This window comes from Drosophila novamexicana, unplaced genomic scaffold (assembly GCF_003285875.2).
Source record: "Drosophila novamexicana strain 15010-1031.04,08,12 unplaced genomic scaffold, DnovRS2.1 tig00000009-arrow-pilon, whole genome shotgun sequence".
NCBI classification, from domain to species: Eukaryota; Metazoa; Arthropoda; class Insecta; order Diptera; family Drosophilidae; genus Drosophila; species Drosophila novamexicana.
In genome coordinates this window covers 185,422-211,801 of record NW_020824766.1, presented here as the reverse complement: position 1 = coordinate 211,801, position 26,380 = coordinate 185,422, and the positions used below count along the sequence as shown (strand labels likewise).

General features: G+C 44.9%; 6 protein-coding genes across 11 annotated transcripts in view; 2 read left to right on the top strand and 4 right to left on the bottom strand.

Annotated features, from left to right (window-relative positions):
- Window positions 1-609: 609 nt before the first annotated feature.
- On the bottom strand, window positions 610-8,211 carry LOC115770638 (CLIP-associating protein). 2 transcript variants are annotated; one of them, XM_030715998.1, is made up of 2 exons: window positions 7,909-8,211; window positions 610-5,507 (listed from the first exon to the last, which is right to left on the bottom strand). In XM_030715998.1, exon 2 carries the CDS (start codon window positions 5,437-5,439, stop codon window positions 967-969), a length of 4,473 nt encoding a protein of 1,490 aa, XP_030571858.1. In that variant the 5' UTR covers window positions 5,440-5,507; window positions 7,909-8,211; the 3' UTR covers window positions 610-966. The 2 variants fall into 2 exon arrangements, with proteins under 2 accessions (XP_030571858.1, XP_030571848.1); XM_030715988.1 differs by lacking the exon at window positions 7,909-8,211 and adding an exon at window positions 7,158-7,276.
- Window positions 8,212-8,300: 89 nt separating this feature from the next.
- On the bottom strand, window positions 8,301-10,265 carry LOC115770646 (asparagine synthetase [glutamine-hydrolyzing] 1-like). Its single transcript, XM_030716011.1, has one exon. The coding sequence runs from the start codon at window positions 10,140-10,142 to the stop codon at window positions 8,463-8,465; it is 1,680 nt and encodes a 559-aa protein (XP_030571871.1). The 5' UTR covers window positions 10,143-10,265; the 3' UTR covers window positions 8,301-8,462.
- A 788-nt stretch (window positions 10,266-11,053) lies between these two features.
- Window positions 11,054-13,201, bottom strand: LOC115767074 (asparagine synthetase [glutamine-hydrolyzing] 2-like). The gene has a single exon (XM_030711218.1). The coding sequence runs from the start codon at window positions 13,056-13,058 to the stop codon at window positions 11,379-11,381; it is 1,680 nt and encodes a 559-aa protein (XP_030567078.1). The 5' UTR covers window positions 13,059-13,201; the 3' UTR covers window positions 11,054-11,378.
- Window positions 13,202-14,321: 1,120 nt separating this feature from the next.
- LOC115768630 (PR domain zinc finger protein 5-like) lies at window positions 14,322-15,074 on the bottom strand. Its single transcript, XM_030713298.1, has one exon. The coding sequence runs from the start codon at window positions 15,072-15,074 to the stop codon at window positions 14,322-14,324; it is 753 nt and encodes a 250-aa protein (XP_030569158.1).
- Window positions 15,075-15,484: 410 nt separating this feature from the next.
- Window positions 15,485-17,693, top strand: LOC115768356 (protein aurora borealis). Its single transcript, XM_030712927.1, has 2 exons — window positions 15,485-15,861; window positions 15,939-17,693. Exons 1-2 carry the CDS (start codon window positions 15,563-15,565, stop codon window positions 17,398-17,400), a joined length of 1,761 nt encoding a protein of 586 aa, XP_030568787.1. The 5' UTR covers window positions 15,485-15,562; the 3' UTR covers window positions 17,401-17,693.
- Window positions 17,694-18,011: 318 nt separating this feature from the next.
- LOC115768035 (protein phosphatase 1 regulatory subunit 16A) overlaps window positions 18,012-26,380 on the top strand; it is a 41,353-nt gene continuing 32,984 nt past the window's right edge. The window contains exons 1-3 of one of the 5 annotated variants that reach the window (XM_030712480.1): window positions 18,038-18,069; window positions 18,249-18,250; window positions 19,146-19,268. The gene's annotated coding sequence lies outside the window, so the exon portion shown is untranslated. Of the gene's footprint in view, window positions 19,269-26,380 lie in introns of all 5 variants that reach the window. The other 4 variants (XM_030712470.1, XM_030712466.1, XM_030712461.1 and 1 more) reach the window with 4 other exon arrangements.

Here is a 26,380-nt window from a genome sequence, read left to right as displayed (position 1 = left end):
TGTACATAAAAACCATATTTGAACGTTTAAATTTTATGGAGCAACAAAATAAATATAATAAAAAACAAACAAAAAACAAATCAAAGTCAAATGTTTCTATTTGCGCCCAAGAGAAAAGCCAGCATATGGTGTTTATATATTGGGAGCGTTTTTTTTCGTTATATTTTTCTTTAGTTGAACGGTTTTTATTCTTTTCAATTAATTTATAAATATTATTACATAACCTAAAAGTGTTTGTTATTATTGTTTTTGTGTGTGTTTTAAGTTAATTACAAAAATAGTTTTGTTGTAAAAAAGAAATAGAATTGAGTTCTTGTATCGAGAAGCGGAAATGAAACAGAATGACGGCAGGACGACGTTAAAAATAATTTAGCGTACATAAAAAAACAACTGTTCCTTTTACGACTTATACAACTAAAGGAAATTATACGGATAAGTGACTATATTAATAATAGAAAGCATCAAAACTGGGCAGAGACTGTGTGTGTGTGTGTGTGTTGGGAGAGAGACTGTTGGCTACAAGATTTGAATTTTTATTTAAATTTGTTTCCTGTTTTTGTTTTTTTTTGTTTTTGTTAATGACGTATATAAATAGTTTGTTCTGTGCCTGTCGGTACAATTATTTGTTTGTTGTTGTTTACTTTCTCTGCGTGTATTAATAATAAACAATTACACAATTATTGATTTTGTCAGCATCGTCGCATTGCTTAATGCTTATTATCAGTAATAATTAGTTTTCTTTTTTCTTTTCTTTCGTTTTTTTTTTATATATATAAATAATTAGTGTGTTCTATATTGTTATATATCATCAATTGTGTGTTGTTTTGTTGTTTGTTGTTGCAGTTTTTTGTTGTTGTTTTAATTAACTTTTCACTTTTTGCATAAGCTAAGAGACAAAGCCGCGCTGGTGTCTTTGTGTTTGTGTGTGGGCGTGTCCCTGTGTGTGTGTGTGCCGCCGGCTCGCAATCATGAGGAGGAGGCCGCCGAGGAGTTCTTTGTGGAGCCACCGGCCGAATTGCTCGAGTTGCGCTGCTTGTCAATGTACACTTTTAGCAGACGCACCTTGCTGGGATTCATGGCGGAGAGCTTGGGACTGAGCTTCTCCTCGCCGAGCACGAGATACAGCTTGACAATGCAAAAGACAGCCGCCTTGCGCACCATCGACTGCACATCGTCCGCGGAACGCGCCAGATTGGGAAAGACGGCGTCCAAATGGGCATCTGTGATCTCGGTGCCATGCTGTTCGGTCACCTCGAGCAGGATTTTGATGGCGCACAGATTGGCCGGAAAGGCGCCCGTCGCTATAACCGGATTGACAATGTTAATGGTCAAATCCAGGGGCAGAGCGGGCGCCAGCCTGGGTATCATGGTGTCAATCTCGCGCAGCGCCTCCTTGCTGTGCTGATAGCAATTGATGATCTTCAGCAGTATCAGCTCGAGGAAGTTCAGCCAGTTGTGGCGCATCTTGTCGCTGCGCACAATTTTGCTCAGCACATGCAGGCCCGAGATGATCACGTCCGTATGCTCCGCCTCCAGCATATGGAGCAGCATGCGCATTATGGACTTGAAATGCTTATTGGGCAGCTCGCAGTTGCCGCCGCGTATGCAGATGCCCAAATTGTTGAGCGCCGTTTGCAGCTGCTCGACGGGCTGATCCTTGTTGAGCGTGAGCGCGACGCGCATCACCTCGCTCTCGTGCAGATTACCCGGCAGTATTAGTTCACCGTTCGTGGCGATCGTCAGAGATACTTTGGGCGTTGGCTGTTGCATCGGCGGAGCTGCCGTGTCCAATCGCATGGTGGCCGATTCCGGGGTATTCGATTGCGTGGTGTTGGCCGACGATTGCGTTTTCGAGTTGGACGACAGCGAGTCCTGCTGCGCCGTCATCTGTTGCTGATGCTGCTGCTGATCCAAGGCGAACTGCAGATGGTGGCCATTGTAGCCATTGGGCGCCAGCGACTGATACTGGCCGCCAGCGAAGCAGGAACGTATCTCCTCGGAGGTCTTTTGTATATTGTGCTGCACCTCCAGCTCGGAGCAGCCGTAGAGCAGCTCCTGCTCCACAGAGGATTGACGCGAACGTGGACTAGAATTCATGTGCATATTGAGCGAGGCAAACGGACCCACGCTGGGACTCTGCAACGGCTTCGGGCTGCTGCTGCTCAGCGGCGAGCTGCTCGGCGAATTGGCACCGCTGCTCTGCCGCCGTAGATTCGATTGAATGCACAGGCGTGCCGTATCCTGATAGCCCTTGGGCAGTGCGGCCAGCATCTTGGTCATCTGCGGCGTATTCAGATTGTAGAGCGCCACCAGGCACAGGCGAGCCTGGGAGCGCAGCTCAATCGATTTGTGATCCCCCGACATTTGGGCCAGCTTGAGCACGGTGCGCTCACAGCTCTGCGTCTGATCGCTGGGAAAATCGCTGCTCTTGCCGTACGTGTTGACCAGATCGGTGAGGAAACGTAAAATGGCAATGCGTGTCTTGGTTGTCGGCGTCTGCGTATTGTCCGAAATGATGCGAAACAGCTCTTTGAGCTGCAGCTGCGTTGGAAAATACTCGTGTACCACCTGCAGCGTCTTCCATATTTTGCTGTGCATCGAATTGAGCAGATCGGTGCCCAGCTTATTGAACAGGCGCGTCAACAATATGAACAGCCAGTCGTGGAGCTCGGGTGCATGCACCAGGATGAGCTCGGTGACCGTATCTAAAAACAAAGAGTAGACTTTAGTGTGCGTATCCATAAACATTTTGCGAAACATGTCCAGGACACACTGCAGCTGCTGTTGCGTCAGCTCCTTGCCGTCGGCCAGATACTGGGTGAGACTGATCAGGCCATCCTTGCGCTCCGACCAGTGCGTCGAGGCGCAGTACTGTATGATCGTCTCTATGTCGTCGAACGGCGCCCGCTGGCTGTTCCAGTCGAGGCGATTGCGCGAGCCGCTCAGCGAGTAGTTCGACATGGAGTTGTTTCCGCGCGTATAGCTCGAGTCGAAGGAACGCTCCGAGCAGACCGAACTGGCCTCTGAGTCAATATCGTCGGATTCGTCGCGGCCCAGCAGCTTTCGGCCCATGCGTATGCCGCCCGTGCGCATAAAGTCGCCCGAAATGAAGTCTGGCGTCTCTGCATCATTGTTGCCCAGCGATTGCTCCGCCTCGCGCGATTGCGCCAGCATACGTGATGCGGCTGTGCTGCGCACGGGATTATTGCGTTCGGGTGTGCGTCTCGCACTGGAGCCCGTTGAATAGATGCTGCGCTTCATTATGCCACTGCCGCCGCCGCCGCCGCCCAAGCGATTGGGACTCGTCTCCCTGGAGCTGGCCGTGCTGCGCGGTATGCCGGATGCTTTCTTGGGTATGGCTCCTGTGGCGCCCCTGTAATAGCTGCCCATGCCATAATGATCGCGCAGCTTTGTGCTGGGCGAGGTGGAGCGCGAGCCGGGCTGCGATTGTGAGACGCCGGCGCGTGTGCGTCCGATCCGTGTGCTGGGCGTCGCTGTGCCCGGCGAGACAGTCTGGTGGGCGCCGCCGCCGCCGCTGTTGCTATGTGAATTGAGACGCGGACGCGGCAATGAGCCAGAGCCAGCTGTGCCGCCGCCAGCTGATGACTGTAGGCTCGCCGCCGGCTTCTTCTGGCGCGAATAGAGCGTGTATTGGGCACGTGCCTTGGCGCGCTGTGCCGCCGCCGTGTCCACCGCCGAAATGGAGCGCATGCTGGGCGACGGCTTCTGCAATGCGGTCGTTGTGCGTCCAATGCGCGATGTGGCCACCGTGCGCCGCGAGTCCAACGACTGCTGACTGCTGCTGCTGCCATTCGAGGCGCCGCCATCGCGCTCCCGCTCGAGCGCACGCTGTGCGGCTATGTCCAGGCTGCCGTAGATGTGGTCCGCCAGATCGGGAAAGTGTCGCCGGAACGCCCAGTAGGCCAGGCGCGAGTGCCGCCGCGCCTCGCTGTCCGCATCGCTGAGCGACTTCTTGAGCGTGTCGCGAAAGATGATCGCATGCCGTTCCAGCGCCTTGGTTTGCCACTCCTCGAAGAGCAGCACCATCAGCTCGCAGAGCGTGGCGCGTATGTCCTTCGACTTGGACTGATTTAGTGTGTCCGTGTAGATCTTAAGCAGCTTGGGCGCATGTGTGTATTTGATAATATATTTGAGCGCCAGCGTCGAGGCAGACGCAATCACCTTGGCCGAGTTCTGAATGAGCTGGATCAACTGCTCGAGTATGCTCCAGCAGAAGGCGTCCAGCTTGTTGCGCAACGTCTTGGACATGTACGCGATTGTGATGCACGCCTCGCGTATCACTTGCGAGCGCAGCTCCTCCTTCAGTATGTCCAGGAAGCCCAACGATAATTCCTTCAGCTGCACGACCATAAATTGCGGCTGTGCCTGGTAATTGATGAGCAGCAATGAGCGCACCTTCTTGACCGCATCCACACGCTTCTCCCAGTCGGCATTTTTATCGCTAATGATTAACAATATTTGCTTGTATATATCATCCATGTCCTTGGCATGGAATATAGTCAGTTGCGGCACCTGCTCAAAGCTGGCCTCAAATATGTCCATCGTGACGGCGCCCGCGTCGCCGGCCATGTCGTGGGCACTTGGCTTTGGACGCAGCGTAGACGTTGTGGCCGAGTGTAATTGTCGCTTCACGATTTTTGTGGGTCGATCCCGCAGCGAAATGTTGTCCGCCTCGTCCAGGCCATTGCCATTGGAATTGCGCAGGGCGGAGGGCAACAGCAGACCCTCCAGCTTGACCTGATCGAACTTCTGTTCGAGCAGGGCCAGCTTGGAGGCGGGCATATCCTCGATACGTCTCAGATCTGGCCTCAGGCGATCCCCCACATGCTTGTATATCTCGACGAGCGTCTGTATGGCCGCTTCGCGTACATTCACTGTGGGATCACCGAGCAGTGCACAGACCGGCATTATATAGACCCGGACGCTCAGCTGCTGTGTTCCGTATTCGTGCAGGGCATTGACAAGTGTCTGAAGGAACTCCTCGCGCACTTTGGCATTCTTGTGCTTGAAGCAGCTGGTGGCCAGTTTATCAATTAACGCTTGAGCCGTTTGCACTTTGTGCTCCATTAGATCACGCAAGAGCAGCTGCGCCTTTTCGCGCACCGTGTCCCGGCTATCGCCCAGGCGATCGATCACGTGGGGCAGCACGGTTTGTGTGTAGGCATTGAAGTCGCTGCCCAGACGCTTGATCAGCTCCGAAAAGGCCTCGAGTGACTTTTGTGCGATCTTAAAGTGGCTGCCCGTCAGCCACGGCATCAGATTGTCAATGAGGAAGCCCATGTCTGTGCAGACAATTGAATTGGTGTCGTCGCTGAGGAATGTCACCAGATCTTCAGCCAATTGCACCTTGACGCGCATATCCGCCTTTGGCATCTGTTGAATGAAGCCATCCAAATCGGTTGGCTTGCGGTACGCCATTCTCGCCGATTGTCTTTTGCCCCCTCGCTCTCACTATTCTCGTCGTGTGTGTGTTTTCTGTACTGCAGCTGCAATAAAAGTGAATGGATAAAAATTGATTTTAGGTTTTGGCTGAGCAAATTGTATTAAATATTTATGCCACACGAGTCTCAGCCGGCAGCCAGCACAATGCAGGTCAATTTCATTTGGACGATTGAACGAGAGATGAAATGCATTAGTCAATAGACTTGTGCACTGTGGGGACACTTGATTGACCTGTACTGGACTCCAATTTAGCCACTGTAACTTTTTTTATGTCATCGCCAGCTCCTTTAAGCGTACATCTATTAAATTCCAAAATATTTTATACATAGGCTCCATTTACATAATTACAAAAGTAGAAAATGTCATGAACGTCACTTCAATTTTCGAATAGCCCGCCCAATTACAACTCACGCGCATGTTAAAAATAAAAGAAGAAGCAGCTTCGCCCACAACGCGAAGAAGAAGCAAAAGCAACAGTCGCCCAAACGTGCAAAGCGGGCAACAATTTCTGTGTTTATGCATGTGCCTGTGCCTGTGTGTGCGTGCGCGTGTGTGTGTGGGTGTGAGTGCCGTAGTGCGTATCAGTCTGTGCGCGTGTGTGTGTGAAAATGAAGTCAGTGTTTGGGCTGCGAAAAGTAGGTGAATGGCTATGCGGGTGGGGATGGGCATGGACAGATGGCAGTGCTGGAATGATACGAGTGCCTGGCTAGTGAAGGGGAGGAGTGGTGGAGTGTGAGCGGGGCCTTGTTACGTCGTCGTCGTCGTCGTTGTGCACAAATATGAATCATCTCACCGTGCTAGGCGTGACGGCGTCAAGGAGTACTGCTCACTTTGTGGGTGGTGAGCGGGCAGTTAAATGGCCAAAACTAAAACTAACAACAATGAGGCCAAAAAGGTTGCAGCGCTGCTGCTGTTTGTCTGTTACTGGCTCTGGTTACGGCAGCGACATAAATGGTAAATAGCTAGCGTCGCTGTTAACAGCAGCAGCAGCAGAAACAGCGACGTCGACGTCGACGTCAAGCCGTCTATGGTTGGCCGCCAGCGCTGCCAGAGAGTGCGACAAAAAGCAAAACAACAAAAAACAACGAAAAATTCAACATTTTTATGGAAATAGCTGAATGAGATAATACGACAGCAGCGAGTTTGGAGAGGTAGAGGTAGAGGTTTAGTGTGTCGTCAATTACTAAGCAACAACAGCGACTTGTTTGAGTGAGAGAGAGAGAGAGAGAGAGCTTTGAGCGAACAAGCAACAAATTAGCACTGCATACGCAATTTTCTATTTATAATAAAACAACAACATCAGCAGCAGCAGCAGCAGCAAGCCAGAAATTATTACAAAGTGCTGGGCGTAGCTTTCGTAACTGACAACTTTTAGTACTTTTTTTTAACTCTTAACTAAACGATAAGATATGGCCAGTTGATTAAAGGCTGCGGCGACTGCGTTGGGTTTGAAGAACAAGCAGCAGCTGTTCTCGCAGTCCAATTGGACTGCGCTGCCGAGATTGCGGCAGCGGCCAAATTTGTCAAATTTAAATGTCAAATAAAAAGCAACAAAAAAAAAATGAAAAAGAACGGAAGCGGAGGCGAATGCGAATGCGTGTCTTGGCCAAATAGTTGCATGATCTTTTTTTAACACACTCACAGATACGCACACTCACGCACACATATGTACTTATGCCTAAATAAATACTCACATTTTTTGCAAATCCGGCTACTGCTTCTTTTTCTTTTTCGTGTCCCTCTCTTCGTTTTACGCTCAATTTTTGTTTTGGGTTGGGTCTGACGCCAGCAACAACAACTGCTGCTGCTGCTGCTTGGCCGCCTTGGCCAATGTTAAAAATTGATTTTCCAGTTGGAAATTAAACAAACAATTTGTAATGCACACAAATACGCGTATTAAATAAATTCTATGTCGTTTCAAAGCACAGCCAATTGAACAATTGCCAGATGAGAGATCACAGTTTTGCTCTTATTGTTGCCTCCGTTCACCCACTTCTTTATTTGTATTGTTGTTGTTGTTGTTGTTGCGCGCAGTTTCACTTTGGCAAATTAAATGTCTTTTGTTGTTGCTATATCGCTGCTCTCTTTCTCTGCCTACCGTTATTGCTGTTTGCTGACTGCTGGAGGTGTACGTCGCCGTCGCAGTCGCAGCGCCGTCGGGCTGCCGCGGGTTCAACACAAATTCCAACGTCTTCAAAGTCTCGTCTGCTGCTGCTGCTCTGCTGCTGCTGTTGCTGTTGCTGGCTGATTTCGTGAACTTTTTCAGTGACGCGCTGTGCTTGGCTGTATGTTCTCTTGCTCTCTCCCTCTCTCATTGCTCATGGGTCAGATTTGCATTAGCAATTTGGCCGCGTAGCGGTTGATCTGTTTAACAAACATCACATTTTGTTGCACATTTTCAATGTTAAGTTGTTCTTGAGCCTATTTGTGAAATTGTTTTTACACTTTTTATAAGAATTTAACACCGATTTTGTTGCGCGTTGCGAAAAATTGCCTCTTCTTGCTCATCGGTTGTTGCCATTAATCGATACGAACCACATCGATATATTATGCAGAGTTGCATGTGTAGCCGCCCTATCGATATTTCATCGCAAGTGTGCTGGCGATACAACACTCTGCTCCGTATCAACAGTCTGGCAGCTCTTCGATTAGCGCGTGTTTTTAAAAAATATAAATAACCTTGAACCTGCGATTGGTCAAAACATAAAGCTCTGATAAATAAAATATTTCCAGGCAACACAGGTGCTCCAGCAATTGTAATTGTAATGTGTATCACTGATAAAGCTATAATCAGCGGTATCAAATGCACAGATATCAAATGTCAATAAACCTAGACGTTTTTTTTTCTGTTTTTATTTATCATTTTTGTTTTAACGCAAATTGTGCTTGCCCTGACAGATTTTTGTGTTGAATTCACAAAACGTTTCATTTTGCCTTTGTACTCAAGTGAATTTAGCTGGAATCGAATACAATAATGCAATCCTAAGCTAATCAGTCTTTTATTGCTCCGATTTATTCTGGTGCACGGCCTGCGCCCGACCCGACGGATCCTCCGGACAGCCCCAGTCCTGGCGTGGCACCCATCTAACCACAGTCCGTGCCGCCGACTCGCCCGGAAACTGCTGCTCAAAGATGCAGCGATAATAAAACGCTTCCTTCGTAGTGGGCGTGTTGAAGGGAAATCGTTGGGCGGCCTGCGCGAAGTCCGCATCGTCCACGTGGCTGGTGGCCACGCGGCGAATACTGTCAATCCAGTCGTAGCCAACGCCATCCGAGAACTGCTCCTTCTGGCGCCAGAGCACAGCATCCGGCAGATAGTCCTCGGCAAAGGCGGCGCGCAGCACAAACTTCTCCATGCGCGACTTGCGCTCATCCTTGAACTCGTTCAGCGGGCCGGGTATCTTGTCCTGCGGCCGTATGTTCATCACATAGTTGACGAACTCCGTGTCCAGGAAGGGCACACGCAGCTCCACGCCCTTGGCCATGGCCACCTTGTTGGCGCGCAGGCAGTCGGACAAATGCAGCTGCTGCACACGCTTCACCAGCTCCTCGTGGAACTGCTCGTAGTTGGGCGCCTTGTGGAAGTACAAATAGCCGCCAAAGATCTCGTCGGCGCCCTCGCCGGAGAGTATCATCTTGATGCCCGTGCTCTTGATGTAGCGCGCCAGCAGCAGCATGGGCAGGCTGCAGCGCACCGTGGTCACGTCGTAAGTCTCCAGGTGGTAGACAATGTCGCGTATGCCGTCGAGGGCCTCGTCTATCTCGAAGATCAGCTCGGTGTGCTCGCTGTCTATGTACTTGGCCACCTGGCGGGCGGCCTCAAAGTCCGGCGCGTTGCGCAGGCCCACGGAGAAAGTCTTCAGTCTGTAGCTGGGATTGGTCTCGCGCATGATCTTCGTGGCAATCGACGCAATCAGGCTGGAGTCGACGCCGCCCGAAAGCAATGCCCCAAAATGCACATCGCAGTGGAGATGGGTGCGCACCGCCGACTCCAGGCTGGCGCGCAGCAGCGACAGGTCGCAGGGCAGGCTGGGCAGCTCCTGCAGCCAGGGCTGCTCGAAGTGGCGCCAGCGACGCATTGCGCCGACCCGACCGAAGCGCGCCTCGCCGGGCGTGAATGTCTCGACACGGTCGCAGCAGGCGACCAGACACTTGAGCTCGGAGGCGATCCACACGTTGCCGGCGGCATCCTCGCCTATGTACATGGGTATAATGCCGAAGGGATCGCGTGCCAGCAGCAGCTCCTTGCTGCGCTTATCGTACAGTGCAAAGGCATACATGCCCGTTATGTGCTGCAGCAGCTCCACGCCGTAATCCTGATACAATTCCAATATGACGTGGCAATCGCTTTTGGGCTTATAGCCGCTGCGCCGCTTCGCAATCTGCGCGGAGAGTTCCAGATAGTTGTAGATCTCGCCGTTGGCCACCAGCACCAGATCACCGCTGTCGGAGACAAAGGGCTGATCGCCCATTTCGACGCCCACAATGCGCAGACGTTCGTGCACCATGGCCACGCCCTGCTCGGGTATAACCACCACGCCCGTGGAGTCGGGCCCGCGATGCCGCTGCCTGCCGCTCTGCCGATACGCCAGCTCCCTCAAACTATGCTTGCAGCCCTGGAAGCACTGCGTCTCAATGGGCCTGCCATCGCTGGAGAATATTGCAAATATACCGCACATTGTTCCTTATGTTAATTTTACGCTAATAAAATTGTCAACCGTCACGCAGCGTGGCCAAAGAGCAACTGTTAACGGCGAGGCGACAGCGGCCGCCTTTTATAGACGACGCCGGCGCTCGCTCTTGAAGGCGGCTTCGGCTTTGCATGATTGACACCAGCCGCCGAGTTGCGTCAGGCAGTTTCTAGTCGCCGCATGTTTTTTCGTTTTTGTTTTCATTTCGTATTCATCTTCTCGCTGTTACTTGTGTGCTGCTTATTCTTTTATTGTGGCCATATGCCAGTTTTATTTTGGCAATTAAACTTGAAATAGTTCTGATTTGAGCAATTGACCCATAATATTGTTATATGCTAAGTGTCATATAACAGAAGCTCTCTCTCTCTCTCTCTCTCTCTCTCTCTTATTGACTTACTGACCTGCTTAGTTAAACAGCTGCCGTTGAATTTGTTCGACGCACGTGCGAAATAAAATGTGGAGGTGTGGCTTCTTAATCACATTGCAATTAATTTTATTTATACATTTTATTCCTAGTACATTGCCGCATGCTCATTTCATTTAAATTTCTTATGCATTTTATAGGAGATTTATTTGTGTTCTTTTATTGTGGCCATATGCCAGTTTTATTTCAGCAATAATTCTGATAAACAAATGTAGATCTGATTACAGCCATCAAGTTATTGCACGTTATTGTTATATACTGAGTGCTGTTACATATAACAGAAACTGTCGCTCTCTTCTGATATTGCTCTCTGTTTTGTAGCAGTTGCTCTCTTTTGCACTCCCTCTCTTTCTATCTTATTGACTTACTGACCCGCTTAATTGAACAGCTGCACGTGCGAATACAAATTCAAAAGTGTGGCGCGCTTAACAAATTGCACTTAATTATATTATATTTTTTATTGCTATTATTATTGTGCACATATTCTCTAATCAATTGAATCTTGGCAAGTTCAAGTTCAATTAATTTCCGCGTGTGAAAGTTCATTATAAATTGTGAATAAATTCAAATATTTTGCGCTAGAAAATTTATTTTAAGCTTATTAGATACTAATAATTCTTTTGTGCAATAATCTTCAAAAATAATGCTTAATTCGTGTTCAATAAACAAATATAATTAACTTCTTTGAATGATCTGTTTTTTATGTAAACAATTAAAATACCCTGTAGCCCGAGAAACATCTTCTGCAGAAGGAGACACAATTGACCCCATAAGGGGTCCTCCCCCGCCCCCTGTCACCCCTAACACTTTCCATAGGCCTGGTCGTGTGCCGTTTGTGCTCGCCCGGACGGATCCTCTGGACAGCCCCAGTCCAGACGTGGCGCCCACTTCTCTACGGTGTTGGCAGCCGCCTCGCCCGGAAACTGTTCCTCAAAGATGCAGCGATAGTAGAAGGCCTCCTTGGTCTTGGGGGGATTGATGGGAAAGCGTTCCTGCCCCGCCAGAAGCTGGGCATCGCTCACATGGCGAGCCGCAAACTCGGGCAAGGCATCGATGAGGGCATAGCCTACGCCATCGGAGAATTGCTCCTTCTGGCGCCAGAGCACAGCATCCGGCAGATAGTCGCCGGCGAAGGCCTGGCGCAGCACGAACTTCTCCATACGCCACTTGCGCTGGCCCGAGTACTCGTTCAGTGGACCCGGTATCTTGTCCTGCGGCCGTATGCTCATCACATGGTCCACCAGGCTGGTATCCAGGAAGGGTACGCGCAGCTCCAGGCCCTTGGACATGGTCACCTTGTTGGCGCGCAATATGTCGGAGACATGCAGCTGCTCACAGCGTGTGACCATCTCCTCGTGGAACTGCTCGTAGTTGGGCGCCTTGTGGAAGTACAAATAGCCGCCGAATATTTCGTCGGCGCCCTCGCCGGAGAGTATCATCTTGATGCCCGTGCTCTTGACATGCCTGGCCAAATAGAACATGGGCAGACTGCAGCGCACGGTGGCCACATCGTAGGACTCCAGATGATAGATCAGATCGCGCACACCGTCCAGGCAGTCCTCCACGCTGAACGCGATCTCCTCGTGCTGGCTGCCAATGTGCTGGGCCACCAGGCGCGCATGCTCAAAGTCCGGCGAGCCGTGCATGCCCACCGAGAAGGTGCGCAGCTTGTGCCCGGCATTCCGTTCTCTCATTATCCTGGCCGCAATGGCGGCTATCAGGCTGGAGTCCACGCCGCCCGACAGCAGCGCCCCGAAGGGCACATCGCACTGCAGATGCGTGCGCACGGCCAGCTCCAGCTGAGCCCGCAGCTCCTGCAGCTGCACCTGCCGCGTGGGTATCACACGTCTCCAGCTGGGCTTGTAATAGCGCACCGGCTGCAGCTGCTGCAGTTGCTCCACGGTGCCCGCGGCCACATGGCCGGGCGGAAAGATGCGCAGCTGCTGGCAGATGCCCGTCAGGCACTTCATTTCCGAGGCGAACCAGATATTGCCCGCCGCATCGTGGCCCGTGTACAGCGGTATGATGCCCAGGGGATCACGTGCCACCACCAGCTGTCGGCGTCTGCGATCGTACAGCACAAAGCTGAACATGCCCCTGATGTGCTGCAGCAGCTCGGCGCCGTGCTCCTCGTACAGCTCGATGATCACATTGCTGTCGCTCTTCGGCTGATAGCCGGGCAGCCGCTTGCCAATCTGCCTGGCCAGCTCCACGTAGTTGTATATCTCGCCGTTGGCTATCAGCGAGATGTTGCCGTCGCGGGACTGCAGCGGCTGGTGACCCGTCTCCACGCCGATCACAGCCAGACGTTCGTGCACCAGGGCCACGCCCTGCTCGGGTATAACCAGGACGCCGGTGTCGTCCGGACCGCGATGCCGCTGCTTGCCGCTCTGGCGATAGGCCAGCTCCCGCAGGCTGTGCACGCTCTGCGCCTGGATCGCTTGGCCGTCCGGCGAGAAAATGGCCAAAATGCCGCACATCTGGATTGACTAAAGCTCAAAGGATGCGCACCAAACTCTTTTGAATACTCTAACTTTGCAGCTGGAGCCTGTTTCAGCGGCATCTGGCCGAGCAGCGGCACACGAATTGGCTTTTATAGCAATTTGGTTAGCTAATTTATGCACTGTTTTGGTTAATTTAATCATTTAAGCGAAAACAAACAATTGTTCAAAAAAAAAGCGTTCTAAAATATAATATTCTTTTTTGTTGTTGTTCAATTTTGGAAATCTAATTGCACACGGCGAAAACAAGCACTTTAATCTATTTTTATAAAATATACCCAAAAAACAAATGCTTTAAATTAAGCAACAATAATTTAGACAATTACTGAACATTAATACAAAATTTAAACTTAATTTACGCTCAAAAAGAAATTAGTTAAAAAAGACTGCTTAAATTTCCTTAGTTACAATTATGATAAATAATTATGCACTTATTAAATTTAATTAAATTAATTTAATTTTTACCTAAATATAAAATAAATTTTCCTGTATAGCTCTTTTTGGCTCAGTGTAGAATGTTAATTTGGGAATGTGAATAAACTCGAAATGAATTCATTAATGGCACGCTTTATTAGCACTATTATTATTTAATTAACAGCTTTGACTCTGGTTTTAATTAAATAATGAATTGTGTGTAATTAGAGCTTGAATTGCAGTTTTTAAATCTAAACTGAGATAAGACTAGATTTAGTTCCCATAGAACCATAAAAGCGAATTTAATTCGAAATATTTGCAGTTCAAGGTGCAATATTCGAAGCAAATAATATATTGCGCAAGCGTTTAGAAAGTAACTAAACTAATCAGCGCAATTAAATTGCTATCAAATTTCGAAAACTGATTTTGATTGATTTGTTAAAGATTATGTGCACATAGATTATTTTGTTTGCAGTTGGCAACAGCTAATAAATACATATGTATTTGATGCACAATTAAATGGTGTACTTTATCAGATGCTTAAGTTTTATATTATGAACTGTTTAGTAAGTGTTTAGTAGAAAAGTAAACGAGAGCCTTTAGTTAATAGATTGCGCATTCAAATATTGCGCCAAATTATCAAATGAACGGGTTGTCGATACTTTTGCCTAAGTCACGATACCGATAGTAATCGGGTGCGCGCGGGGCGAATGGCAATATTTACAAAAAGTGTAAACACAGACTCTATTCTGGTTGAGATAGAATAAATGGAATGAAGCTGATATTTCATTTAACAGGTCATGCTTGGTTTATTCGATTATATGGTCATTAGTTGTGTCCCTTCTTGCGACGGTGTTTTTTAAGACGTTGTTGTTTAATTACGTGTTTCGAATCCAATATGTGATCCCATGGACGTCGGCGATTGTGGGCAATCAAGCCCGCAAGCTGAGCAAAGGACTTTGGACACGCGGCACATTTATAAGGACGCTCTCCGGTGTGCGTGCGTGTGTGCACGGTCATATTTTGCTTTTGAGTGAATGTCCTTGGGCAGTGCGGGCATTGGAATGGACGCTCCCCGGTGTGTGTCCGGAGATGAGCCTTCAGATTGCCTTTGTTGCTTGGAACATATTGGCAGTGGGGACATGCAAGAGATGTCTTCTTCTCGTCCTCATAGTCCAGGCCGCTTTCGCTCAGGAAGCTCTCGCTGCTCATGTTCGATACGCTGTACCTATTCAGTCTCTTCCGTCGGGTGTTGTACTGATGTGTTGCATTCGCTTTAATATTCAACTCTTTTGTTTCCTCCTCCTCCAAGTTGTCCATAAGTTGTAAGTCCTCTGCATTGAGCATGTTGCAGATGGCAATGAGATCGTCCTCCTCCTGTTTCAGTTTCACCTTACACTTCTGATCTCCGGACATGCTGTGTAGCTCCTCAAAGCGTTCACTGTTCCTTTCCACCATGTGTTTGAAATCCAATGCCGCCTTTGCTCCCTTCATGCAATTTGTGCAAATATATTGCGGCAGTTCACTATTGTAATTAATAATCATTTGGCAGCCGGTTAGTTCGTTGAGTATGTCGGCCATGCTGATTTCGGGTTCGTGTTGTGTCTGTAAGTTCATTAGGGGTGCAAATATATCTGTCAAAAGATCAGAGTTTTCCATGCAAACGCGACACAGTTCTGCCATTATTGGATTTTTTAATTTGTTATATTGGATAAATGTGTAAACACCAAAGAGTCGATACCCGATAATTCCGATAAATGACGCGTATTTAAAATTATTATCGAGTCCTGTGCGCATTTGAAAACCTTAATTAAAAGCATAAGCTAATTTTATATATTTAAATATAGCTAATTATATAGAATATGCGCCGTTTGATTTATATTCTGGCGCTTTGCGATTTAAACACACAACGTTCGTTCTGGAGCTATCGATAAACGCTTCGGGTCATTTCGCAACACTGCCGCATTTGAAATATACTGACAGCTGCCTGCATCAGGCAGCGGTGCATAAAACTTGTAAAATTTGCTATCAATTATTGCCAAAATTGTACAATATATTTGTAGAAAAAAATGTACACAGATGAGGTGCGCACGCCGCAAGCACTCAAGACGAGATACTATGCCAGTCTAAACGAGCTGAAATGCCGTGTTACGGCCAGCGGCAGGCGCAGCAGCAGCAGCATCAGCAGCAACAATTTTACGGCAGCGGCGTCTGCAACGCCGTCGAATGGCGCCAAACCGAGCAAATCGAAAAGCAGCCCCCAAATGTGCACAACAGTCTGCACACCGCCTCCCAAACGACTGCAGAAGGTGCGGAATCCATTCGAAGGCGCCTTGGCCGAGCGTCTACATTTACCGCTAATTGCCAGGTGAGTTTTTAATTTTTGTTAAATATTAATTTAGGTGTAGCCTGCGTTTTCCTGCTTATAATCCGAATCTCTGCTAGTCCCTCGCTTTTTCAGTGTCGATCAGGCACGCCGCAGCTCTCGTCCACGCAATTCGAATGGGACATTGAGGAAGTGTCCCAGCTGAAGCCCGCCGATGTGGAGCCGCACGAGACGCAATTTCATGACTCGCCGGATCCCGAACAGGAGTCCAAAGCGCAACTGGCCATCAGTGCCTTCTTCAAGGAATCCCACATAGTGCCCAGTCCCGTTGACTGTCCGCTGCGCAAGCAGCGCATTATAATCAATGAGATCAATGACAACACGCCTATATCCAATAAAACCAAACCACGTTCACGCAACTGCGAGGTACAGACGGAACTGACGCTGCCGCCGGTGCTGCCCAAAGCGCTGGAAGAAGCGTTGCGTCCCTATCTGCAGCCACATTTGGCTGGCATGCAACTGAACAAGTCTGGCAGCGGTGGCGATGTCTTCAACAGCTCCATGCGTCGCAAGCTGTTCGATTTGCAAAATATCATTGTGCTGGGTGAAATGGATCCGCAGCAGCTGCAACAGCCGCCGCTGCCACCCGACGAGCAGCATGCACAAATGGTGGGCTCCAGTCCGCAAGCCAAGCAGACCATGTTCGCCGGTCGCCTCTCAGACTCGACTGGCGAGGGCTCCAGCAGTTTTGGCTGCCTGTCGCCCATACGCAATCTGTGCGGCCTGCCGCCGGGCACTCCGGACGATGGCAATGGGCCGGGTAGCTCGCGCAGGCGAAAACAGCTGCTGCACGACCTGGTTGAGCTGCCTTCGCCTATACCTCCGTCGGAGCATTTGAGTAGACGCCTGCACAAGAGCAGCACCAGCAGCGAGCACGTGACCCTCTCTGAGCTAACGGGCACTGGACGAGCGGCGTGCAAATTTACGCCCGATCGCAGCTCATCGCCGATGGCATTGGAGTATTCTACAGACAGCAGCATCAATCAGCGTGTGAGCCGTTTGCGCGTGAATAGTGCGCAGCAATTGCCGAACACGTCCATCCTGGAGGAGGTAAAGTTGGTGCTGGCCGAGCGAGATGATGACGAAGCGGCTGCTGTGGATGCAGAGCCTGATTTTGAGACAGATGAAGATGAGGATGGAGATGGGGATGGGGATGGGATGCAATTGTCGCAGCTCTCGACGCATAGCTTTAATTGTAGCTCCAATTCGGATACTCCACGCGGACATCGCCGTCATCGTTCCGCAAATCGCAAGAATCTGTCGCAATCCTTTGGCGCCAATCTGCTGGATGATGGGGAACAGCTCGACGAGCCACAGATAGAAGAATATGTGGCACCACAGGCGGAAGGCAGTGTTGAGCCCCCACGTATTGGTTTTTATCGCACGGACAGCGGCTTCAATGAAACCAGCAGCACGTCCAACTTTGCCTGCTCCCAGGAGCTGCCCAGCGGCAGCCACTACGAATGCACTTCACTTGATGTCTCCATGGTTTGCTGCTCGACGCCCTCAACACGTTCCTGACGATTTTTCAACAACAACAAATAATTTGATTAATATTCCCGTTTTGTAGACAAAATTGTAATGCAATAATCCTTCTCAGAATTGAGTTAAGATGAGTCGAAACTGCAATGTAATCCCACCGTATATTACCAAGGCCTTGCTTATCGTTTAGTTTAGTTTATTTTTTAATTGTGTACGTTTTTAGCAAATTTAAATAATCATTGTCCATTTAGTTGCCAAAATAGTTGTTTAAGTTGTCCTCGTTTGCAATTTCAAACTAATTGTATTGTCAATTCTTACATTCATTTCTATTTCTTAAAAATAAATAAAAATAATTGAAACAGTAGTTTAAAACACACTATTCTTATCAAAATGCAATATATTCAGTTAAATTCTTATTAATTTAACATAATATAACTAAACCAGGCTTAAGACTAGAGCAGATCACGTTAAAATTAACAGATCACTTTAACATTGCCAACTTGAGTATAACAGTGCAGATAATCATAACAGTGGCCCGGAGAACAAATTACTCAGTTCGCTCGCAGTTTCGTTTTCTAACAGTTTTCAGAGATAAAACGAAAGAACCAATGCTAGCGCTAGTTGTTGTTTTGCCGCCGAAGTTTGAGCGTCGCGAGCCACAACGCGCGCGAAAGTGACAGAATAAATTTTAAATATTATAAGTTTAATGTATGTCGAAAACATAAATTAATAGCCAGAAAGTGTTCTAAGTATTTAAAAGCATTAAATTGTGCATATGAATCGACGCTACTTGAAAAGTGTAACTCAACGAAGTCAACTATTTAGTATTTGGTTTGTGCGTGTTTGCATTTAATTTATCCACGTTTGCTGTTTAATTCATATTTTAGTGGTACGCATGCAAAAATACAGCTATATCAGCAAACTGAAAAAAACAACAACAATAATAGTTAAGACAACCACAAAATTGCTGCACTAATTTTCACCTGTGTATTTTGTTGTTGTTGGCTACGTTTGGCTGCTTTCGGCTTAAGTTGTGTGTGTGTCGGCATGTGTGTGTGTGTGTGTGCGCGGTATGCGTGAGTTGTTATAAATAGGCGAAAAAAGAGAGCGAGAGAGAGAGAGCGGAGAGAGAAAAAGATCACTTCTTGCCTGCATAGCAGTAAAAATACACAAGCGCCAAAAGAAAGTGCAAAAAAAAAAAAAAAACACCCAAGAAATACGAAAATATATATATTTTTTTGTAGGGCAACAAATAAATTAGTACACCGACAACAAACTAATGTGCACATGAGTCAGGTGAAATAAATATGTGTTTAGAAAAAAAAGAGTAGGAAATTCAATAAAATACCGGATACAATTGTTATTTGCTCTCTGCGCGAATTAATGAATTGCCTGCCATTTGGCAACACTGTCCAAATTCCTGTTACAAGAAACCAGTTAACAGTCTAACCCAAACCCGCTTGCTCTTAAGCCAAATCCTATTGGAGCCGCCTGCTGCATCCGTTTTGAGCGAAAGTTTTTTATGTTCGTCTCGCCACAGTGTGCAAAAAAAGAAGAAGAAGAAGAAAAATAATAAAATAAAAAAAAAAAGTGTGCGCAAACCAGCTCTGGCGACTGGCCGCCAGCTGTTGATCACTGGAACGCAGGAGGTGGCAGCAACAAGGAAGGGGCAAATGCACACACACAACAGCAAGAAACAACAAAACAAATCTAGTCAATTAATTGTTTGTGCCGTGAAAGTGTGTGCTCATGTCCATAATAAATACAATTTTTTACAATTGCAGTGTGATTTGTGTTTTGATTGAACGCAACATTGAATAAAACGACAACAACAACAGCAACAACAACAACAACAACAACATAGGTGTCAGCCTCAATGCCATTTGGTGCTCTAGCTCGCTATTGAGGTAAGACTTTGCTTTTATTGAATGTAGTTTATAAGGTCTGCTATATAAGTTATTCAAACTGCGTCCTATGCATGCATTTCGCATCCTTGAAAAAAACAAGCAATCCTCATGGATTTGTGGTACAGTGAGCGCTCGCTAACTAGAACAAGGCATATTTTCAACTTCATTTTACAATATATGTATAATAATAACATGCGTAAAAGTGGCCATAAAAAAAGTCATATTTGAGCAATTCCGGCGAAACCGAATTTATGGCCAAATAACTGGGCTTTGTACACGCTCGCACTCGCATGTGACACACGCTTGTGGAACCTTCTCAGCCGGTCTCTTGCGGCTATTGTCCGACTTCCGCTATCTGTGAAGTTGTTTCGTTGGAAAAAGTGTAATTAAACCGAGACTGAAGCCGGGCAGATAGCCTGGCAAGTAAGTAGGTAGCAAACAAAGAGTAAAGCACATATCGACAACAACAACAACAGCAAGAAGAAGAACAACAACAGCGACTATTATAATAACAACTAGCAGAAGAACAACAAACAGCTATAACAGCTATGTCTGGGTAAACAATGAACCCAAGTTGCAGCAGCAGCAGCCGCCTCTCATGGGAGTCACAACTTGTTGTTGTTGTTTTTGTCGGTAGTCCAAAAACCGGTTATCATGAAACTCAACAAAATTCTAAAGCATTGCCATATGCACATAATAGTGCCGACTATCGACTTCCCTATCTCTCTCTCTCACGCTCTCTCTGTCACTTTGGCTCTCTCACTCCAGCTGTCTGCCTCGCTCTAATGCGCATGCGTGCAACTTGTTGCCAGCTGCTGTTGCTGGTGCACTTTCATTAAACGATTGCTAGGCCAGCTACATAAATATGTCTATAAAATATATACCCTATATTATGAGGTATATTAACTACAAATATTGCCTAAATATATAGTTATTGTATGGGTCTAGGAGATTGGAAAACGACATTTAAGCTTAAAGTACAACGAGTCCTATATTAGAATTGTGGAGAAACAGGAGTAGGAGACATTTTTAGAACATCTGATTTCTAGCAACATTTCAATATTATAATCTGACATTTTAACTATACCCTTTTTTGAATGATTGTTAAAATTATTAATTATTATTAATCGACCGTTTTTCTTAATTTAAATGGGCGAAAGACACAGCAATAAAAAGTTATCACACATTAAAATCAACTCTGTTGTCAAAGCGCTTCTCTTTGTGAGCATTTACTGTAATTGCTTGATCGCTTTACCAACACTGCCAATGCTACTAGTTGCATATTCCAACTGAGTCATTCCAATTGGATTTATGTTAATCAACAGTTAATATAGAAATCTTTGGGTTACATTTAAATTTTCTGGCAAGAGCATTCAATATTCGTTGCGTCTTGGCTGCGGCGATCTCTAGTTGATTTTCCTGTTTCTTTGCATATACAAATTCAATTTCTAATAAACAAAATCAAAACACGTTTTTGCATCCTTGTGGCACACTGACATCTTTCAACGTAAATTTGCTTAATTAATATCAAAGCTTTTGCTTTCAGCTTTTGTCCGATTCTCGCCCGTCGCACTGCCGCTCTCTTTCTCCGTCGTCTTTTTTGGGCCCATCTTCCAACATGTTGTTTGTCCAGTTATTTGCATTGATTTGCAAAATTTGCCGTCTCTTGACGCAATTTGCTTAAATTTTTTATTTACCTGTCCGAAATCGATAACTAATCAGCCTGACTTTTGTTTTAGCCAATTTATGAGACAGCTCCATTGCGATTTAGCCAAGGACTCGCACGCCTAAATACATACATCTGCCTGCATTTAAGTACAGTGGTGGCCATATAATTGGGTACACTATTTTCACTTTTCACTACGACCTAATTTTCGTATTTTTTGGTAAATAAAATATATTTGTAAGGTTTTTTTTTTTTTTTAACTATATTTATAAAGAGTATTATTTTCTTTATATTCATTTATATACATTTTTACACAAATTCAAAAGGAAACGAAGTGTGCCTAATTGTGTGACAGCATACACATATGTGCCCCATTAACATGTTCAATATTCTGTTCAACATTGCCTTTGTAATTCAATGCTGTGGAATGTTTCAAGGAAGCGCCTTAGACAGCTGTTTAATTAGTTTGTGCCGGTGGCAGCGGCAACAGCTGCGTTTGCCAACTGAGTAAAACGGAAAACAGCAGTAAAAAAAAACAACAAAACGAAATATTAATGAACTCGAACATTATATACCCTTACGACATGGTAATATAACACTAAACTGTCTTAAATCTGTTGCTAATTGCAACTGCATCAAAAAACAAGTCGAACAATATCATATCGTATTTATATATATTGTATATATGCATATCGTATTCACACTCACGATTATTGACAAAACGAAAGATTGTCAAAACAATTTGTCAATATAACACTTATATCTAAAGCAGGAATACCTACGACTTACCGCAAGACTTACTTGAATTCATGAGAATCGCGTAGAAGGGCAACATAAAAAAGTAGACTTTGCATTTATAAATGTTTTCCTTTTGCTCCGTGGTGTTATAATCTTCCATGATATAGTCAAGGCTGCTTCGTTTCGATATTAAGCTTAAATATAGTTTCAAAAGTGAGTGGGGCTAAAAGTCAGAGGGTTAATAGTTGCAAATCTGTTGAAAATGTTATAATACAACACGGAAAAGGGCTCGTAAGCCACAAGCCAGACCCAGCCCAAACCTTGACTTTTGCTCTTATCGGACTAAAAACAAAAGTTGGCTTATTAAGCAAAGCCAAGTTAACTGCTAAACGTATTTTGACTACAAGTTGTTAATTGTTCACTTTGCATTATATTGCAAGTTCATAATGTGTAACGGTACAATTCCCTTGCCCCCTTCGTTGGCACTGGCAACAGCCTCAAAAGTCAGTCAACTAATTCAATTAGTGACATTTGAATTACTTGCCCAAATCTGTTCATGAACAGGGAGGTAGGTGAGCAAAGGGAGAGGGAGCTGGCAGGGCTGAATAATCGGAATAATGGGTAAAAGTCAACTGATATAATGAAGCTATTGTAAATAGAACTTGTGTGCATTAGAGATGAAATTAGGCTATGCTGGGAAATGCCAAACTAATAATTCAGCTGAAAACAGTTCAAACTTGATAAGCACTAAAAATAATTAAAAACTAGCAAAAGGTCGCCGGTTCAAATCTTAAATAATTATTAATAAAACAAACGATAAGTTTTGGTTAAAAATAACAACAATTTCTAGTTCTAGTTCTGGCTCCGAAGTATAAAGAACTTTGGCCCCAAACATTGCATATATCGAACAATTTTCGATAAATGCCAATTTTGGCTAAAAATCAAATGTAGCCCGATTATTGTATATGAAAATATTTAGGATTTACAATATTTTCAGTACAACGGGCAGTTATTGAATTAAATTTTGAATTGATTTTGTTAGAAGGTTGCAAATGTGACCCAAATGTGACAAAACTAAAAGGTCGGAAGTTAGTTAAAACATTGAATAGAACCAGCGGCCATATTTTTGTTGGTTCTAATAATTAATATAGAATACATATTAAATGAGCCTGATGAAATCTTTAAGCTTAAAATAAAGCATATAATACAATTTTCAAATAAAGTATGTGAAAAAATCTATAAATTTGTATTTATTGTAAATTGAAAGGTCCAGGGTATACAAATATACTCATATTAGTTCAGCTGTTATAATTAGTCCATATTTAACTTATCTAAAAGCTACTTAAATAAGCTAAGCAGTCATAACTAGTCTATTTATGTTGTTTTTCATCTGTATTTAATATTTATTTTACCTGTTAAAGACGATATTTAAATCGTTTGCATCACGAAACGGTCACGCTCCCATCTCTAGCAGGCCCTCGTCCATCTCTAAACAATCCGAATTTACCTGACTTAAAGTTTTTGGCTAACTCGAGCGGCCTTTGGCTTGGCTTATTAGCGCTGCAAGAAAAGAATACAACAAGAATTACAAACATTTTTGTGCCAGTTTCAGTTTGCATTGTTCTACGCTGCGAAACAAATTCAAATGCCCCACCCCCCCCCCCCCCCCCCCCCTCCCCCTCTCTGCTCTTAGCCAGCGCTTTGTCTTAGCGGAGGCAAGGGGAAAACGCAGAGCAAAAAAAAAACACAAAAACTTTTCTATTTTGACATTTTTTGTGGGTGTCCGCGTTGTTTGCCGCCAAATCACATGGCTAACAGCCCCCCCCCCATCGCTCCCTCCCTACCTCTTTTGACAACTGACAAAAACAATTGTGCTTTTGTTAACTAATTTGTAGCTTATTCTTTATTGTTGTTGTTGTTGTTGTAGCTGCTGCAGTAGTTGACTTTGTTATTGTTGTTTTTCTTCTCAGTTAGTTTTCGTCTTTGACTTTATCTTTTGTTTTTGTTTACTTTCTTTGGCTTGGCTTATTTCGGCAATGTTTTATTTAGCTTTTATATATATATTTATTTTTGAAGTTGAAAGTTCATTTGCCGTTTTAATTGCCAGCTAATAGCTTGAAAGTTATTCGCTTTTATTTTTTTGTATTACTATTTTTTATTCAAGCTCTGGCCGCAAAAGGCAAAAGTTATGCGAGTCCACAAAGTTTTGCACATTTTCTGCAATTGAGTATTTAACTTTTTGTGAATTGTGTTTCTGGGTCTGAAACTGAGTACTCCATGAATAATTATTGTATTTAACCCAAGCAAATGAATGGTAATTGTAATTGACATAAAATTTTCTCGTTAAAATTTGACCAGCTTTTTCCAGACATTTGTTTTAACAAGAACTTGTACAGGGTAGACATGCAAACAGTTTTGTATATCGCCATCTATATAAAACTGTCCGATTTTTTGGCTTACCTCTCAAATATCTTCATTCGAATTTCACACTTTCCGGAAAATCCATTTCGCCTTGCTGAACATGGCCATTAAAAACTTGGTGGTTGACGTTTCGTGCTCTAATTTATTTCCAAATATCTATACGAAAAATCTTATGAGACGTGTGTCACACCTTTCACAGAATTCAAGCTTCCTCGGTAGAAATTGCGGTCCAACGATTTTTTGAGATAAGTCTTAAGTTTGCACATACATGGTAGGCCTGCTTACACATACATGTATGCATGCTTGTTGTGTATATGCAAACAGGCCTGCATGCGTACATGTATATGCATGTAGGCCTGTTTATACATTCGTGTATGCATGTTTTATTTTTTATATACATATGCAAGCATGCCTGCATGCGTACATGTTCTACATGCATACACACATACATACATGCATGCATACATACATACATGCATACATACATACATGCATACATACATATATACATACATGCATACATACAAACATGCATACATGCATACATACATGCATACATACATACATACATACATACATACATGCATACATACATGCATACGTACATATATATATACATACATACATACATAAATACATACATACATACATAAATACATACATACATACATACATATGTACATACATACATATGTTCATACATACATATGTGTATACATACATATGTATATATTTACACACGAACATACATACAAAAAAAAAACAACAAAAAAAACACTGCACTACTAGCGTAGGAGGCAAAACTGCAGAGCCTACTTGAATTCTTGAGAATCGAGGAGTAGAGCACTTGTTAGAAATTCATTTTATTTTAATTTGCAGCACAGCTTGCAAATAAGCTTGGACTGCGTTTGGTATTAGAAAACCAAATATGCATGCATACAATGCATCTGACATGCATGCATACACTAACACACATGTCCACACACATACATACATACAAACAGACATATATAATACTTAAATGTCTTTGTAAAAAATGCTTGTATAGAATATATACTAAAACTGTTGTAAATTATATCATATAAATTTACTTAGATTTACGTAGAAAGCTGTCAACATTTGTAATTAGGGAGCAATTATTTACTTAAAAATGACAAAAACGAAATGTGCAAAGCGCCATATTTTTGTCACTATTTGTTGTTAACGTTTCTTTGCAAATTATGTTAAGTACATAACGTTTTTTGTGAACAATTACACTCAACAATTCGAAATTCGGCGGATATCTTTTGTCTAGCCAGCTTATCATAAGTTTCCTGTCAAATTCAGCTTGCAGTCAATCCTAAGAACAGGTGCGCCATGCCAATTAGATACTTTTTAATTAAAGTAAGACGTGTAAGCAAAAGGGGCACTTATGACATAAACAACTTTTTATTAAACAAACGACATTTTATTTCATTCAAATTGTATCGATTTCAAAGTATTTATCGGATCTTTCGTTCCCCACGCACATCTCTAGCCGAAGTAAAAAAAAGTGTAACACGTGTATTGAGATATTGAAAGAGAAATAAAATATATACAATGGACGATCGGCGGCACTCATGTGACTAATTGGCCCAAAGGCAAACGACAACACGGAAAAACCGACAGCATTAAATTTATAACATTTTAATGGCCAATTAGTGGCAAGTGTATGCATGTGTGTGCTTGTGTGTGCTTGTGTGTGTGTTGTGCCGGTGTGTATCAGCGCACATTAAATGTGGTCTAGGACAACCAATGCACACAGCCCACAAAACACACACACACTCGCACACTCGCACACACACACACCGGCGCACACATTCGAATATTCCGGGCATGGCAAACAAATCTCGGCGCTCGCATTGAAATCAAACGCGTTTCCGAATTTCAAATTCGAAGCCAATTACCGCTCGGCGGCTGCACAATATCCACTCGCAGTCGGTTGAGCTGGCCATTAAATGGCCGAAATGGCTAGAAATTGCTGCAGAATTTATATATGCTCGACCGCAAAAGAATTTCATTTAGCGCACAATTCTTTATGGGTCTCACTCTTGTGCGCATTTTAATGCTATTAACAGCCGCCCCCTCCCCTCCGTTCCCTCCCCCGTCGCCCTCTGTGATGTTGGCCTATTGAACATTTCTGGACTGAGCAGTAGATGCGGCTACAGGTATAACTTTTGACGGTCTTATTTAAAGCTAGAGCGCTCTAATACTTGCGGAAGAGAGTTGGTAGACGAACGGAGTGATACCCTGTGCCAAGCAACATGTA